Raw genomic sequence first — 19,365 nt, 5'->3', positions numbered from 1 at the left:
ATAAACAAGATTCAAAAGAAAGTCCTATTAAGAAATAGCCGGTGAAAGTTTTCGGCCTCCAAAACGATAGCATCCGAACACATCTCTCAACCACCACAGCTCTACAAAAGTCTATGTAGGTGATAATAGGATAATCTTCTTTCACCTCTGAAATGTTGCTTACAAAAGACTTTAAGTCAAAACGAGTTTATGACTTCAAGCATGGTACACATAATATAGATTATATCAATTCGTTTTAATTTATTTATTTATTGCTCTTGAAAAAAAAATTATTTCCATTCACGCAGGTCAGTTAACAAAATTAGGTCGTAACACGTAATAATTTCTATGTAATATGCAAATTAGAGTTTATTTAAAATGTGGGATTTTTACATATGTTGTAAAATGTAGTTTAAAAAATGATGATGTCATCTCGCTTAAGAATAAACCTTTTAAATAAATTAAATAACATATTTAAATTTTATTATATTTGTTATATACAAACAAAATATCTCTAATGTAAATTACTTAATTTGCATTTTCCAAAAACTGCATAAAATAATAATTATTCGACTTAGTTTTAATTCAAGGTGTCAAAATATTCCTTGTTTCTGTGAAATAATGAAACTAAAGAACTTGTTTATTCTAAATAATAAATATTTATATTTTACAACAAAAACGAAAAAAGTAAATAATAAGGTATTTTTGTCAATATATGTATCGTTATGGAATATATGAAATCGTGTTGTTTATCAGAAAATGTACCAACCTAGGCGTTTAGTTTCTAGGTATACTCATACAACACGTGTTAGTTGTGTTTACAAATTGAAACTAGCTATCATCCGGGCTTCCTAACGTAACGAATAAGTGTAGGCGTGCAGTTGTAAGAAGTTTCATTGTTGTTTTCTCCGTGTTGCTGTCATACATGGACAAAAAGAACAAAAAATATAAAGAACATCTTATACTTATGCCAACAGGAAACCTATTCTCTAGTAGAAGATCGATTGCCGATGTATGGCTAGGTAACGAAGGTCATCGTATAACCCGTTGAATAATTTTCTGCAGAATCAGAGCTTTAGGCTTGAAATTCTATTAGGCGCATTTAGAGTGGCATAGAATAGTGTTCAGCAAATGTATTTTATAGGATTAATTCTCGTTTGATATTTCTTTGAAGAAATATGAACTCCTAGTGATATGTTGTTGAGGTTGTAGAACCTCAAATTCTACCATCTTATTGCAAGTTGTCTGTGTTCGGATTTGTAGAGGATAATTTAATGCATGACGATTAAAGTCTCGCGACGTTTCAGCCATCGAGCATGTTTGAGACACTATGGGGAGGAGACTGAGGAACTTGATGCACTGCGCAAATACTGGAAGCTGTACAGCACGAATTACAAGAGGTGTGGGACACAATACATCAAGATGCAACACATAACCTACTAGAAGCAAAGAGTGGAAAAATATATTATTAAATAAAAATTATGATTATGTTTTGTTCTTTTTGTTTAACCATTTAGTAGTTAAACGTTTTATTCAAAAAATTCCTAGCCTTTCTTGATATCCGCTTTTATCAATTTTTATATTCTAGAACACACGATGGCCAATAGCCAGGAAATGGACATTGACTTACCCTGTATTTATTTGTTCAAAACTGAATCTTCTGCAAGTTTTATATAGTTCTCTATCAGCGGTATCTAGTAGTTAGCGGTGTTGTGATGATCGTTATTATTTCAATTTTATTTTTTAACAAAACACAATTTTTAAATTTACAATAAAATATCTCGGGTTTTGCAGGATCAAACAAAAATTCTTTTTTTCTTCTTTATTTATTTTTTTTTGGTTTTCTTTTCTTCTTTCTTCTTAATTTATTATTATTTATTTTTCTTTCTCTTTCAATTTTCAGTTTTATTTAATTTTTTATCGGATTCTCAAAAAATCCGTCTTATCATTTTTATATTTATTTTTTTAAATTTTATTTTCATCTTTTCCATGACTTTTCTTTTACAGTAGAGTGCCGATTAACCGTGGTAATCGGGGGGAAATAGAAACCGAATAATGGAAAACCAAGGATAATACAACCTGACGTTTTTAAAATTATTAAAATACGAATGTTTAATTTTTGTTCTAGCAAAAGGTTACAGAATAGTATAATGAAAGAAATAAACTGTTGTAAAGCAACCTTCTTTACTATAAAAGTAAATAATAATAATAAACTAGTTATTTTTGATACAAGATAGCGAAAAGTTGCATTCGAGAACGAAAGTTAATATCATCTTGCTGTTCCATAAAATTTAAAAAGTTTCAGCACCTGCTAGTGCTTCCTTGCAGCTGACTTTGGATTGTGGATCTAAGTTGTCATCGTCACTACATTCTTGGAATGAACTCGGTTAAGAGATTGGTTTGATAACACCATCGACCAGATCATCGTCGTTAATATATTCACAGTCCAAAATATTCCAGGCAATATTTGGCCATTCCAGAATATTTTCATCATCCAGTTCTTCACAGCCCTGAACATTTTTTGACGACTGAAACGCATCTAAAGGTTCATCACTATCAATTTCATGTCCTTTAGCTGATTCATGGCATAAAATATTGTTAAAACATTTTTCAATTGTGGTAGCTTTCACATTTTCCCAGGCATACGATATGTTGTATCTCGACGCGTAATTGATTTCCAATGGAGCATTGTTGTCTTTTGCGACCAGATCCATCATTAATTTTTTTCTGTACAACCTCTTCATTGTTTCAATTACGCACTGATCTATGGGTTGAATTAGGACGATCACATTTGGCGAAAGATACAAAACTGTGATATTCCCGTTCTCAGCTGACAACGCTTCAACTGGCGGATGAGATGACGCACTATCAAGAAGCAATATTGCTTTTTGATGGAGACCTTTGCCGTCCATACATTTTTTTACGTGTAGAACAAATTTATTTTTAAACCACATATCAAAAATGTCTAGTGTCATACATAAAAAAAAATCTATAGTATGTATCGAATACTATAGATTTTTTTTCGAAAAGAAATTAAGCGTGGAGAAGTACGTAAAGAGTTTGTTGCTAAAATACATAAATTAATTTTTATAAAATATGTAAATCACAACCACGGTTAATCTGAACCCCGGTTAAATGGTTTACGGATAATCGGCACTTTATTACTGTATTTCTTATTTATATTTTTTAATATTAACGCCATCTCTTGACAATATCATGAAGGTGTGGTATTATTATTTATTACTTATTACTTATTACAGTATCTAGACCTCTATTAACAGTATTTGTTCCTTTATTAGCGGTATCTAGGTAGTATTTTGCAAACACTTTTATTCTTATACAGGCACTATTTAGTCTTCTGCATGCACTATTCAGTTTTCTAATAACAGCATCTAGACTTCTATTAGTAGTAGTAAACCTTCCATTAGCGGACCTAATTTTGTGCAAGCAAGTATCTAGTAGTCTTGTGCAAGAACTATTTAGTATTTGTAGAGAAAAAGTATTTATTTGTTGCAAACAGTGTCTAGTCTTCTACCAACAGAATCTAGTCTGCAAGCAGTATCTAGATTTCTATTAGCGGACTTTAGTATCTATTAACGATATTTAATTTATGCAAGTACTATTTGTTATTTGCAAGAAGTATCTAGTTGTTACAAAGACTATCTAAGTAGTGTTAATACTTCTATTAGCGGTATCTAATCTTCTGCAACCATTATCTAGAATTGTCTTAGCAGTACTTTCCTAATTATCCATTAATGGTATTTAGTTTCTGCGAGTACTATTTATTGTTTACAGGAAGTATCTGGCTATAACAAACAGCATCTACTCTTTTGTAAGCAGTATCTAGACTTATATTAACAGTATTTAATCATTCATCAACGGTATTTAGTCTTCCTTAATATTTATTATTAACAAGAAATTTATGGTAGTTACAAACAGCAATCTTTTCTTCTTACCAATAATACCTAGTGTTCTGAAAATTGTATTTAGACTTCTATTAGCACTATTTAATTCTATATTATTTAGTTATAATTTAGTGCTTTGCCTGCTCACATAAAAAATTTCGATAATTTTCAATTTTATTATTTAGAGTAGATGCAACCCAAATAACACTAACGTAAATTAAGTTGCATATACAGTAAAATTTCTTAAAATTATTTTAATTCTAAGATAATAAATCAAATTTTGATCAGAAAATCATAAAATAAATATCATAAATTAAAAGAACACCATTTCGGCATTAATTGGAAATAAATATAGTTGTTGTACATTGTCATTGTGGTAATAGAAATATTTCTATTGGTGCTCCTTCACGGATTCGGTCAGATGACAACATGGCGACCGCGGTCCCGTCATCGCAGGGACGAATCGCATAGTTTTTCAATAATTCGCGACGCCCGGTACAGTTCGGGGGCCCCGCATCAATTAAACGTAAATGTACATCGGGCGTGCCGTGATGTCCTCGTACGGAAAACGGATTGTTTAGCGTATTTCCAACGGTACGGTCATCTAAAATATGAGGTAAGTCTCATTCTCTTTTACGCTCCGGGAGAATTTCTGATCCCAAAGAAGTGTTTAAAAAAAAAATAAATCAACGAATTCTTTATTGGTTTTATCCCAACGAAATCGACAAATTACATTTTTAAAAGAAGGATTCGTTCTTATTAAAACTTTTATTTAGAAAGTTTTTTAGGGTTGAAAATTATGAGACTATCGATTTAAAAAGACGTCGAGGATGTGGATGCTATAATGCATTTTTGACAGATGCAAGCGGATTATTATTATTATTGTTTCGTTTAAATTTTTTTATTCTTTATTAACGGTAGGTATGAGATGTTGTTTGATTCGGCGTTAAGTTTTTATTGATTATGTCGCGTTCACACTGTTCTCAGTTGGTTTTTGGGTGTGTTGAACTCTGTATGGTGGTGCAGTTCTAGACATTTTAATTCCTTTTTTTATCTTCATTTGTTTAAGTGCAAAAAAAAAGAATCAATATATAGACATCTTTTGTTATCTACTTTTATAACAATCAATAAACCTAATAACATAATAAAGTGTAATCAATATGGTTTATTATTTTGGTTTTATGTTTCAAAGGAATTTCTGATACATATATTTTTCTTTTTTAAATTTCTCATACAAAAAAAATGTTTACAAAAACATCTTTTAGCGACATCTGTTATTAACATTGAAAAACAAATAAAATGAACTTTAAATTAGATCAGTTTATTTTTAAATTTTGAAACTATTTTGTATGGTTATTATACATTTTAATGAAATTTTAAGATTATACAGTAAAACCTCGATATAACGTATCCCGAAAATATATTTTTAAGTCAAAATATACAGCAGTATATTTAAATATAAATGTTAACGCTCATAAATAGAATTCAACTCGGGTTATTCCTCAAGTTGCTCTATTCCATGTTTATAGATAAACTCGTGGTATTCCCCTAGTTGTACTAAAAGTAGAACTAACACTAGACCCAGAACTAGAAACATTCAGGTTTAGCCGTACATCTCTTAAAACGGCTGAACCCAAATGTTTCTAGTTCCAGGTATAGTGTTAGTTCTAGTTTTAGTTGTTATTCAGCGTTAGATTGTTGTATATTTTCCATTGAATTTAAACTAGTGTGGTAAAACCGGTGGTGGTGTAACTGTATCAACATAAAGCTGGTCTATATTATTGATTCTAGCGCTTCGCCCTCAAACACCTCGGCGATATTAACCAAATATACAACACATTAATTAGAAATCGTTGCTCCTCACTTCGTCAAGGTCGCTTGCGGGCGAGGCGCTAGATATACAACTATATCAACGTAAACTATCGGTTCTATCGCCTCGCCTGCAAGTTACCTCGGCGATGTTGTATGATATCGTCATTTGATGTTTTGGAAAGTAAATCAAATATACATTACTTGGATGAAAGATCGTTTATTTCCACTACGTCGAGGTCGCTTCCGGGCGAGGCGCAGAAACTGATAGTTTATACTAGCTCTACGTTCGTGTATCGCATATCAAGCGCCTCGGCGGTGTTGAATCATATCGTTTATTTGATGTATTGGAAAGTACACTAAGTGTACAGTAGTTAAATGAGAAATTAAAAGAACGATACCATCTGATACTATAAGCGCTAGAGCCAATAGTACCTATACACCAGCTTTATGTTGATATAATTACATAACCGCTGCCTCGCCCGCAAGCGACCTCGGCAGAGTAAGAATAAACGATTTATTATTCAACTGCTGTACACTTGGTTCCCTTTCCAAGACACCAAATGAACGATGGCATCTAATATCACCCAGATCACTTGCGGGCGAGGCGCTTTAACCAATAGTATACACCACTTTATGTTGACATAATTACACAATCACTGGCTCGCCCGCAAGCGACCTCGGCAGAATGACAATAAACGATTTCTCATTCAACTGCTGTAGACTTGGTTTACTTTCCAAGACACCAAATGAACGCTGACATCTAATATCACCAAGATCGTTTGCGGGCGAGGCGCTAGAACCAATAATACACACCAGTTTTACTTTGATATAATTACACAACCACTGCCTCGCCCGCAAGCGACCTCGGCAGAGTGAAGATAAACGATTTCTCATTCAATTGCTATACCTACACTTGATTCACTTTCCAAGACATCAAATGAACGATACCATCTAATTATCAAAGTCGCGGGAGGGCGAGGCGCTAGAACGAATAGTATACACCAGCTTCTCGTTGTAATTGTTATTCAGCGTTAGTTTGTTGTATATTTTTATTGAACCAAAAGTGGAACTAACACGAGACTTAAAACTAGAACTAATGCATCTGAAGATGAATGTATGTTTTACACTTAGAGTAAACTGGCAGAGCACTAAACAATACTTGGACAACACTATGTGTCGCTAATCGAAGATTAAATAATACTACTAGAAGTCCAAATACAGTTTTCAGAAGATTAGTAAACTAATAGTACTTGCAGAAAACTAAATACCGTTAATGGATGACTAAATACTGCTAATATAAGTCAAGATACTGCTTACAAAAGACTAGATACTGTTTGTAATATCTGCATACTTCCTGTAAATAATAAATAGTACTCGCAAAAACTAAATACCATTAATGGATAATTATGTACTGCTAAGACAATTCTAGATAATGCTTGCAGAAAATTTGATACTGCTAATAGAAGTCTTAACACAGGTTGTAGAAGACTAGGCATTATTGACAGGAGACTACTTAGATAGTCTTTGTAACAACTAGATACTTCTTGCAAATAATAAATGGTACCTACAGAAAGTAGAAATCTAGGTACTGCTTGCGGACTAACTACTGCTTGCAATAACTAAATAATTCTTGTACATACTAAATAATGCTTGCAGATAATTAGATACCGCTGATGGATAAGTAATTATAATGATCAACTAGATATTCCTTGTAAAAAACTGGATACTACTGGCAAAACATTAGTCAATGCTTGCACAAGACTAGGTACCGCTAACAGAGTTTTAAATTCTGTTAACTGAGTATTGTTGGCAGAACTCTAGATGCTGTTTGTAACAAATAGATACTTTTTCAAATAAATAGATACGTTTTGCAAACACTAAATAGTATGTGCAGAAGACGTAAGTGTCGTTAATGGATGACTAAATAATAATATAAGTCTATATACTGCTTGCAGAAGACTGTTCGTAATAACTAGATAAATTCCTACAAATATAAATAGCTCTTGCGGAAAATTAGATATTAACTGACGCAAAACTAAATGCTGCTTACACAAAATTAGGTACCGCTAAAGGATGATTACATACTGCAAATAAAAGTGTAGATACTACTGTTAGAACTAGAAACATTCGGGTTTAGTCGTACGTCTCCTAAAACGGCTAAATGTTTCTAATTCTAGGTCTAGTGTTAGTTCTAATGCTAGTGTTACTCACTAGTTGTTATTCAGCACAAATTCATTCAGCTAATTGTAGAACTAACTAATAAAGAACGCAACGGTGTGGATTACCGTTCAAATTTCTACGTATTAAAATTATTTATTCAAATTGTAGTTTAAAGTGCAAATTAAAAATTTTTCATATAACGGACACTCACGTCGTATTAATCCGTTATATCGAGGTTTTACTATAATATATATTCCAAAAATTTTGTTAGAATTTTTTTTTGTGGAATTTTTATCCAACAAAATAAGATGTATTAATTTAAACTGTTTCGTCCTTCTTCGTTCCTTAATTTTTAATTCATGTGGGTGTTTCGTAGTTTTATAATCCAACTAGTTTCGAGGAAGTGTGCAGTTTGATATCAGTGTTGTTTCAATTGGTGTCATTTTTCAATAACCAGAACGTACGCACACCTCCTCTTATTGCCCCGGTCTTTACTATTGTTTGACAAAGTCACAACGGCCTCAAACCTCTCTTCGTTCATGTCTTTGTCTCGAAGTTGTTAACCTTTATTTTTGCTCTGACAACGTCGACGGAGAGTGCCGAGGTCGTAACGAGTTCCTTCGCGGTTTCCTTTACTGGGCCTTCTTCGGAAGCAGCTCAGAGGAAACCTCTTGGATTTCCTATGCGAGTCTCGTGTACCTTCCGATCTTTTCTAGCGACCGAGCCATTAAGATATAAATCTTAAAACTAACGATGTCATCATAGAAGATACATAGAACAACAGATGGTGGTTTTATTTTAAAACGATTAGTTTATTTGTAAATTTTTAGAGAGATTTAAAATAGATTTTAAATAAAATACAAAAAGTTGTGTACTTTGAGATGTATTGTTTTCAGTATTGCAGAAATGAATCCTACTTCGGAATCTCGTAGAAGGTACCCTGCTATTTTTATTGTCGACGTTTTAGCAACTTTATCTTCATTTTTCTTTTGTTTTCTCTTTTTAATTAAAAAATATTTATTATTCGTTTCACAAAGCGAAATTTTCACTCTATAGATTTATTTTGAAATTAAAGTTGTGTTCAATAAAATAAAACATCTAATTTCTAAAAAAAAAAGACTTTTATTTTAATGATTATAGAAATTTAAATACAGGAATTTCCTCTTGATTTTTTATTATGATTATCAATACATTTGACGTTTCGAACTATTTTAAATAGTTCATTCAAGAGACTTTTGTTTTTAATTTGTAACAAGACTAATTTTAAAACTCGTTATGACGATATGTAAATGAGGCTCGTATTTATACGAGAAATTAATTATGCTAAAGTGTAACACTTCAGCAATTTTTCTAAAAAGAATTAGAGTAACACAGAATGTTTTAAAAGTAGTGTGCTAAAAAACTCTTTTTATAATCCACTACACACAGAGCAATTAGTGAAAACTCGTTATCAAGAGATATTTTGAATATTTAGAGTAAAATTTGTACAAATTAATATTAAAATAATAAAAGGGGTTTAACAAAATACTGAGTAAGGTGTTCAACATCATATAAAATCTATAATTTGTTGTACTCTTTATTTTAACCCTTTGATGCATTGTGAATGAATAATCAACTAGGCATGTAATTCCCGTAATGATAAAATATTTTTTCCAACAAAGCAAAAGTTTTTTATAAATTTAATATCATACAAAATGGTTGAAAATAAAATAAGTTGTTGAACAAGTTGAATTATCGTCAAGTCTTCATGTATCTTAGAGTTCGCTATTAATTGATTAACAGCACCTAAATTTCACAATACCACAATAAACATACCTGGCTGAGCAAGTCTTCTTTTCAACTCTGTAGCAATTTATAAGACTGCTTTGGGATTCTTCTTTTGGGCATTGTCATGATAAACGATACTGAATAAAGACAGTTGGGACGTAACCTCTTCTTGTGACTAAAAGTTTTGATAAAAGAATCTTTATTGTTACTAACTTAGATTACAGAAAGTTTTCAACTTAAGTATGACGACTAGCAATTACGATGAGTCATGTATAGTTGCAAGAATATGTCCACGTCTTCCTCTGATTATTTTTCTTTCAGTTTCTCGTACTGAGTATTTAAAAGTTTCACCCCTCAAAAATGTTCAAAAAGTATAAACACAGTTTTATCTAATGGTTGATGTTTATGGGTTACATTTGGTTGTAGACTAAAGAGTATTAGCATCTCAGTGCAAGCTTACACTGTCAAATATCAACAAACCTTAGTCAAGGACTTGTGTTTAGCAAATTGGTTCATCCATTTTTTAAACGGTCTGATGGTCATATTACATTTTGCAATCATTTCTGATGCAGCTCCAGGAAGCATCAAATTTATCTTCTGGTTTATGATTAACATGACAACATTTTTACAAGCTACTAAAGCAGTTACATTCTCATCATGATATTTTTCAACTTTATTGAGTTTCTGCTAATCATCACGGCTTAACCTTCATCCCTTTTTATTCACGTTGTAAATAGATCAGGAGCATTTATTAGTACTATAGTTCTGAAATATAGAGACTAAATTAATTCTGATTACTTTTTGAATTTTCAGGATTTAACAACTGTGATTTCTACGCTCTACTTCAAAACGTCAGCTATAAAATAACGTCATCTATTTTCTATCAATTAATCTAATTTGTGATGAAGTAGAGTGTTTTGTGTTTTCTTCAGCAATCCAATCCATTTTCTTGATTAGCAGTTAAAAGAAATTGACCTAAATCTAATTTTGTTTTAGAGTTGCCACTCTGAACGGTTCCTCGACATTCGACGAGGAATGCAATATTTTTTAGATACCATAAGAACTGATTGCACTGTTAATATTTTGCAACGCTTCGTGCTCGCTTTTTTTTTAATTTTTTGCAAACTCTTAAATTGTTATTACTTTTAATTCGGTACAATGTCTTGAAAATGATTAAAATGCATGGAACACCTGCAAATTATTGGACTAGCAATAAAGTGACTCAAAAACTGTTAACATTTTTAAAATTTTTCGGTTCTAAAATCAATTGGAATTTTCGTTTGGCACATTACTTTTGAACGAAACGTTCAAAATCATTCATTTTACTATCTTAAAACCTAAAATGTTTTATTGTTATTGAACACATACTTTGCATTTCAATTTATGCATGAGAAAATGAATTATATATAAAACTTAATTTAAATTTTATACATTTATTTATTCAAATAACGTACTTATTTAATAATATATGTTCATTCATGAATGTTCGTTGTGTATATTAAGTTGTCTATACGACCTCCAATTCATTAAAAATATTAATTTAAAACGTTGATCGTTGGGTGTTGAATTTATTTAAGGTCATTGATTACACAAAGTGTGGTCATAACGTAATTCATAATAAAATATATTGCGCGTACAAGTAGGAGGAGTGTTTATCTAAAACGGTCAATGTCACAATCTTAACGTTCACTCGGGAAATGTACACAAATCGACTTTTTCCTAACATAGCTTATCTTTCGTCGTGTTTCGTCAGCACATCGCCCACCAATGATGACGATGGTGAAATTGATAATAACACGTTTATTTTATTTTATTTATTTATGTTTATTATATCCTCTGTCTACGCCCGTTTTATCTTTATTGATATTGTATTATATTTCGATGAAAAAAAAGCTCTTTCCGATATGAATCAACAGAAATCCACATAAAAGTCTTATTAAGTAAATAATTACTTAATAAGATAGAATTACTGTTATATCAACAAAAAATTTTATTTATTTTAAATTAAAAAAAAAATAACGGTAAAATTTCTTTGTTTCCTGTGGTTTCAACGAAAACATTATCTAACTTTTAAACATAACTTGTTGGCTTAAAGCCGCTGGTCGATTACTATCGCATTTCTTTGAAATTCTGTACCACTCGCGGTGAAACTAGTTTCTATTTTATCTGCCAAGGCCAGAGAGAGTGAGAGTTCTGGACCGTCCTTGTTGTGGTACTGAACCGTTTTTGAAGGACAAAAATAGAAATTCATTATGAATAAAGTATACATAGTGCGTCTCCTAATTAACCCGTTTAATAAACATAAACGCGACCTTTCATCCAGCAATAATCCGTATTTAACTGTTTAAACTTGTCAACGATGTGTATCATCAAAGTGATTGACATAGTTACAACTCATCAAATTCAAGGATTTTTGAGATGATTAATTTAAATAATGATTTGAAGGAAATATTTCAATTTTTTTTTTAATCAATAAATATGATTCATAGAAAAATCTACAAGTTTTAGGATTTCCCGTTGTGTATACTGCGTTGAAATAATACAGTAAAATCTCGTTATAACCGATCTAATTAAAACGGACTTCGGATATAACGGACAAAATATTTTTAAGTCATACTATTAATATTGTTTATTTAGTACATTTATATATTTAAATATAAATATCAGCGCTCATAGATAGAATCCATCTCGAGTTATTTTCCCAAAGTTAGACTATTCTGTTCATAGATAAAGTCGGGGTATTCCCCTAGTTGTCTATACGAAGTAGAAATCAAAGACGGTAGTTCTAGTTTTAGTTCTTATTCAGCGCTAGATTGTTGTATATTTTTATAGAACTAACACTAGACCTAGAACTAGAAACTTTCTAGTTCCAGGTCTAGTGTTAGTTCTAATGCTAGTGTTAGTCCTAGTTTTTGTTGTTATTCAGCGTTAGATTGCTGTATATTTTTCATTGAACTAACACTAGACCTAGAAACAGGCGAGTTTAGCTGACTTAAGAGACAGACGACTAAACGCGAATTTTTCTAGTTCTCGGTCTTGTGTTAGTTCTAATTGTATTTCAATGAAAAATATACAACAATTTAACACTAAATAACAACTGAAACAAGAACTAACATTAGCATTACAACTAACACTAGATCTAGAACTAGAATCATTCGGGTTTAGCCGTCTTGAAAGACGTGCGGCTAAATCCGAATTTTTCTAGTTCTTGGTATAGTGTTAGTTCTAGTATTGCACTAGCACTATCACTAGAACTAACCCTAGTACTAGGAACATTCGTGTTTAGTGTTAGTTCTAATTTTAGTTGTTATTCAGCGCTAGATTATTGTTTATTTTTATTGAACTGACACTAAACCTAGAACTAGAAACATTCGGGTTTAGCCGTATGTCTCTTAAGACGGCTAAACCCGAATGTTCCTAGTTCTAGATCTAATGTTAGTTGTAATGCTTTAATGCAATTTAAAAATGTTTCATATAACCAACTTTTGGCTATAACGGGCACTTCCTTCCCCGTATTAATCCGTTATATCAAGGGTTTACTGTACTTTCAGATAATTTACAACGATTTAGTATAGGTTTTAATTATACAAAATTATTTAACACAATACCAATTTGTTGAAAGCGTTGGTTATTTATTAATATTATCCAAACGTTAATTTTCTCACCCCAATATCATAAATCAAATACAGCCTGTCAATTTAGTATATTGACACTCTTCCGTTATCTGATTGTGGGGTCACCCAAAAATGGAAGATCGATCGAAAAGTTTCTTGTACCACCCTTAAGAACCACATCATCACCAACTAACCGGCTTAAATTAACCGAATAAAACACGACACTTATTTTTTTTGTATTTTATTCCACCAGCAGATGACACATGGTTTCTTCGCGAAACTTTTACTTCTTAAGTTTCACAAATTGCGTGTTATAAGAAAAGGGAATTTTATATGGTTCTTAAGGGTCGTGTAAACTAAATGAGTTCTTTTTTTAATCAGAAATATTTTGTTGTGTTAATAATTAATCAGTTATGAATAATCGTGTTAACTTTACTAATTGCGAACACTTGTCTTTTGTAAATCATGACACATCGTGATTAATTCAAGGACTTTTAAGACTGGAATCAGCAAAACGGCATTTTATTCATTTTCAATTGCATTAGTTTCAACGAAGTTAAAAAATATTATGTTTCAATTTATTTTTAGAAATTAATCATTTTGATAATGATGAATTTTACATTTTTTATATAGGGATTCAATGAAATGTGTTGATAAATTAAAACAAAATCGTTGAGAGTTTATTTTGTCGAATTATGAGACGATTTATACTTCTAGTTAAAAGATCATATTTATAGATAACCAAAATAATAAATAGTTCAACTAATAGTTCATTTTTATCGTTTCGAATTGAAAATATACGCTGATTTCTTTCTTCTGAAATGTTCTTGTAGTCCTCTTACCTCTTTTACTTCTTCTTAAATCAATCACTGGGTTTTTGCCCCCATTAGAGGTATTTTCATCGCTCTGTTAATCTAATTCATCAAGCTAATCATAATTTGTGTATCATCAAGATCAAACATTTTGCAAAATTCTTGTTTTTTTTAGTACTGTGTTGCTATAAACAGCATTCAGCTGTAATTAAAATTCTTTGTCTACCATGAAGATATATTCTATTTTTAAGCAAGGTATTTGATTCTGATCTCTGAAACTTGGACAACATTGTGCATTGAAACAGAGCAAAGGAATGAGGTGCTAAGGTTGTCAGAGTCAACTGGATAACTATTATAATAGAAGCATTGATATCGGCATCAGTTTTACTAAATATCACTAGTAAAACTGATGTTATTATACAAAAATGTAAGAACAATAATATAAGAAATTAAGTTAAGTCAACTATCCGAATATATCTCTGATGTGTTGAGAATAAATAATTAAATTTTGCAGATATTGCTAGGTTATTATTAGATTGCTAGAATTTATTGGCACAATCATCATCATTAATTGTGGTAACAATTCAGTGCGGATTCTGGTCTTCCAAAGTTTCCTCCTTCATTCATCCCTATTCCATAGAACTGCTCTCCAGCCTTTAAATCTTGTCCTCCTATCTGAGTTAGACCTTCCTTGTAGTTAGGCATGCATGATCCTCCTCGACACATATGTATCTGGTGGAAGTTCCAGATGACCCGCTCATTGTAATCGCATGACCTTAATTGTACACATGACATTTGGTTTAATTAAAAGTTGTTCTGCGTCGTCATTTTCCGTTCTCACACATCCCTTTGAAAATCGTGCGAAGGATTCTCCTCTCGAAGATGAACAGGAGGTCCGCGTCACGCTTGCTAATTGTTCATGTTTCCGGATAGTACATAACCACGAGTAATATAAGGATTTTGTATACTATTTGTCTTCCTGTCCCTATTAATATATCATATTTAGTTAATATTAAATTATATTTGTTGATACATTTATTTTTATTCATGGAAATGTCTTGTCAAAATAACTTTTAAATTGGAACAGGCTGAGAGGAATACAATACTTCCTCAAAACTGAATTAAACTGTGATTCCTATAATAATGCCATATAAATTTTCAAAATTTCTTAGACTAAATTATTACCATCATCATTCTTTTCCGTCATTTTTTTCGAACATTACAATGAGTTTCTTGTATTTCTGGTTGCTCTGTTTTTTTATACAGTAACATTTTCACTGTTTCATGCTAGAATTATTTGATACTTATTCGGAAGCTAACATACTCCAGAGACATAGAGTGTGTATATCTCTGTGTGCATATATGTTTCTTTCTTGATTCACTTCGCTCATCAGCTTTAACATATTGTCTATATCCACACAAATAACATATCTATGTAGATCCAGTGGTCGTCACAGCATATCTGACTATAATCTATCATTGTAAACCGTCTATTACTCTGTCCATATACTGCTAATTATGTTAGATTTTCTCTGTACTTTCATGATTTCGTGATTCATCACAGCTTGAAGATCTATATCAGCACTAATCTCTGTGATGGTCCAAGCATTTGTCACGTTATAACATCCTAAGCAATAATTTGTCTATCTGTTTCTTCAAAAAGTCAGCGATGACATAAAGTATGAAGAGGGTAAGAGATCAACAAAGTTAGATATTAGCACTTAGCGCCTAAAAATTGTAAACATCGATGAGAACAAGTGTGGTAGATTTATTATCAAGTTTTCTCCTCGGGCAAAAATTCTCTTATAATAAATATTTTGCATTTTAATGGAGTCGTTAAATACAACACGGTCTAGGTTGTAACTAAAACTAGATAAACGACCCACAAGACTCCTTAATTTCTTTGTTAAAGCATTTGACATTTTATGCTAATATTTTTGTGACGAACATTTTTTGGGTCTTTTTTGTATGGTTTTGGGGTAAACATTTTCTTAATCTTTTGAAAATATCCTGCTATACCCAGTAAGATAAGAGAACTACACAAGATTACGAACAAATTTTAATTATACTGCCATCGCTCTGGTAATCCAATCTAATAGTACTGCTTACTGTGAAAATGAAGGTTTCACAACCCATTAGCAAAATAATTGTTAATTTAAGAAACGATTGCAACTTATTAATCGACGTAGGAAGAATTGTTAAGTGAACTCATGCAACAGTGTTGTATATGGAACGGGTACACCAAATAAATTAAGTCCTATTCATAAACGCCCCTTATTCATAACGTAATTAATGAAAATCCGTGAACTAGCATACTATGTATAATAGTGTACCTGAACAGTCGAAAGTGTGCTACGGGAACAAAGTTTACACGGATGAGTTTCAGGAAGCCATTTCGTTTCAAATTCGTTATAACAAACCGATACCATTTTGGAAGTCTGTAATGTTTAGCGATGACTCTAAATTTAACGCTTTTGGATCTAATTGCAGAACTATGGTTTGGTAGAAGAGGAATAAACACTTGAAAACAATAAAATTGTGTATTAATATAAAGCTTGGAAGTCGAAACGTTCTCGTCTGGGAGTGTTGGAAACTTCTTATTTATAAAAATAATTATTGATCAACATAAATACCTGAAAATTTTGCGGGAAAACATACTTGAGAGTTTCTAAAGAGTTAAGCTAATCGAGTGATTTACCTTTCAACAAAATAACACATTAGTTATAAAGTACAGGTTAAAACGACATTTTTACAACCATAAAACGCAATAGATGAACAAGTGCAAAGCGGTTGTTGGAAGTTTTATATGCTAAAGACGGCGAACAATAACAAATTATTCGTTAATCTGTGTTTTATAATATTTTTGGCTTAAACATCAAAGAAATGATTAAAAGCGGCTTTATCCAAACATATTACTGCTGTTACACATACATAGTTGAGGCAATATTTTATATTGAATAAAAACACTGCTCACCTAAACATATGATTACGCTAAGCAAATTCAAGTTAATAAAAATATGCTCCTTTAAAGTTTTCTGGTGAGGTTGAAAAGAAGAAAGTGATTGGAATCTTAATCAACATAGAGATAGACAACATAGATATTTCAACGGAATTCGAAAACCATGGCATGTGAATCCATTATTATCTTAGGATGTATGGTCCCTATTTGGATATGACATCTTCTAATCGCTTTCTGCGTATTTAGAATTCATGTTTAAGACTCATCTTTAGTCAGGAAAGTGGATGCTACGTTTCACACACGCTAAGTGCAACGGGCATAAATTATGTTGTTATAAACTTGGTCATATCCATATAATGCTTGACAAAATTTGCATTCATCGAATTACAGATAACTGTAATTTCATTTCTTATATTGTTATAATAGAGGGCTTTATTAGAGGGCTAACTACATGGATATCTAAATTACGTTTGCTGCCACATATTTAGACTTAGCAGAGATCTCATTACTATTATACATTTTTCAACTGATTTTTTAATTAAAGGAAAAGGTTTGATCCATATCGATCAGTTTTTATATAATGAAAATGAAAAATCCAACACTTTTTCTGGTCACTATCTATGTAATGCGTCTTACAAGTTTCGACTTACGCCATCATCAGAGATTGATGATTTTTAATCTTTTTTGTAGTCGAACCTGTTATCATAATCCATTGTTGCATCACAGTCATTGTGGTATTCTTTCTATATTATTTACTTCAGTCAGAATGAAGCAACGTTACAGCTTTTGACGAATAACAATTGAAACAAGTCTTATTTTCCTACAAGAATAGTTATTGCTATGTCATTTGGTATTTATTAATTTTCTTCATCTAATTCATGACAACAAACAACTTTTTGTAGTCAATTTTTAAACAATCTAAATTTGTAAATCAAAAAAACTAAAAAGAATTTAGTAAACACAAGTAGAGAGTAATCAATACCAAATAATCCAATCACAAACAACAATGAAATTAATCCTTGCTTTCGATTAAGCAAACAAAGAGAGAGAGAGAAAAGAAAAGAAACCCCAAAAAGTTTCTTTCAATATTAATATCGATGTTTCGATTTCGATGTACCCTCGCCTTAAGACTTACTGTACTCTTCCCTTTTAGCCTCCTAAGTTCGGGGGTCTCACCCCTCCTTATTACGTTCCCCTAGTGCCGGGGCAGACTCGATACGAAACGACGAACGACGTGGGGCCTCGTTCGCTTATTACCGTTCCTTACTTGGACGACGAAGTACGCCTGCCACATGTTCGTCAACACAGGTAGTCCGAGTAACGAAGAAAAAGACCCTCAGCTACTACAACGAAAGGAAGTGTCCGCGTTATTCTCTTTATGTGTCTAAAGTGTATAACAAACGTTTTTGTTGTTTAAAAAAAAATATATTTAACTCCTCGTGTCGTGTTTATAATCAGTACGTTCTCAACCGCGATTAAAACCGTTTCGTAAAACGTTCGATATTATAAAACGTCAAGAACGTTATCGATTATTTTCATTTTTATTTTGGGTTTGTTTAGACATCGGTTTGATTGGAAACTGTTAGTTACGGTGATTAGAAACGTTTCATAAAATCAATTTGTTAGATGTCCAGTAACGCAGCTAATAGTATTTCGTGACGGAGTAACACCAAAACAACAAAAACAGAATAGAAGGGAGAGCATTAGTACTGATTTAGACTCACCAACTTCCTTTACTCATTTGTGGTGTATATGTGTGTTAGTGTCAGTGAACGTGAATTCGTTATAAAGATTTTAACCCGAGTGATTTTGAAATTTTAAAATTTATTTAAAAAGGAAATGGAAGATTTCGATTGTTTAAATTTTTATAAAGACATTGAAGATCATTACAATGTAGAATTAAGAAAATCACAACGCAAGGATTGGGAGGACTATTGGGCATGGTATGTTGTTACAAAATAAAAATAAAACTCGCGTGGGCACACCCCCAAAATGGTTAAATGTCACGAAAAAAAGGCGTTAAATGCCACGAAAGTATGTGTAGGTTTACCAAATAGAAACTGCTTTACAAAGTAATTTCTTTACTGTTTCTTAATCGGTAATTAATTTCTTGCAAGGTAATAATTTAAAAAAAAATAGAACATGATGACGTTTATTCATTTAAATGCCTTCACAATGAGTAATACTCCAGGTAATCAACCTGTTTGTAAACCAAATCATAGTAAAGGTTGTTTTCATTAATAAGTTTTCAAAGAAAATAATGGAATTGAATAATGTTCTAAATAATAAGAATCATATCAATAGAAATTAGAAGAATCCTACTAAATAATAGTTCACTTTCTATTGAAATGTATTCT

At 31.6% G+C, this 19,365-nt stretch overlaps 1 protein-coding gene across 3 annotated transcripts in view; it reads left to right on the top strand.

Annotated features, from left to right (window-relative positions):
- The first annotated feature begins 4,308 nt into the window (after positions 1-4,308).
- LOC111425767 (ENAH actin regulator enabled) overlaps positions 4,309-19,365 on the top strand; it is a 42,379-nt gene continuing 27,322 nt past the window's right edge. The window contains exons 1-2 of one of the 3 annotated variants that reach the window (XM_023060006.2): positions 4,312-4,500; positions 8,753-8,791. In XM_023060006.2, coding sequence (XP_022915774.2) covers positions 4,496-4,500; positions 8,753-8,791 — 44 coding nt within the window. In that variant the 5' untranslated portion in view covers positions 4,312-4,495. Of the gene's footprint in view, positions 4,501-8,752; positions 8,792-18,290; positions 18,952-19,365 lie in introns of those variants that run through there. The other 2 variants (XM_023060007.2, XM_023060005.2) reach the window with 2 other exon arrangements.

Source organism: Onthophagus taurus, chromosome 1 (genome assembly GCF_036711975.1).
Source record: "Onthophagus taurus isolate NC chromosome 1, IU_Otau_3.0, whole genome shotgun sequence".
Classification (NCBI taxonomy): Eukaryota; Metazoa; Arthropoda; class Insecta; order Coleoptera; family Scarabaeidae; genus Onthophagus; species Onthophagus taurus.
The sequence above is the reverse complement of the archived record's forward strand: the minus strand, read 5'-3'. Positions and strand labels throughout refer to the sequence as shown.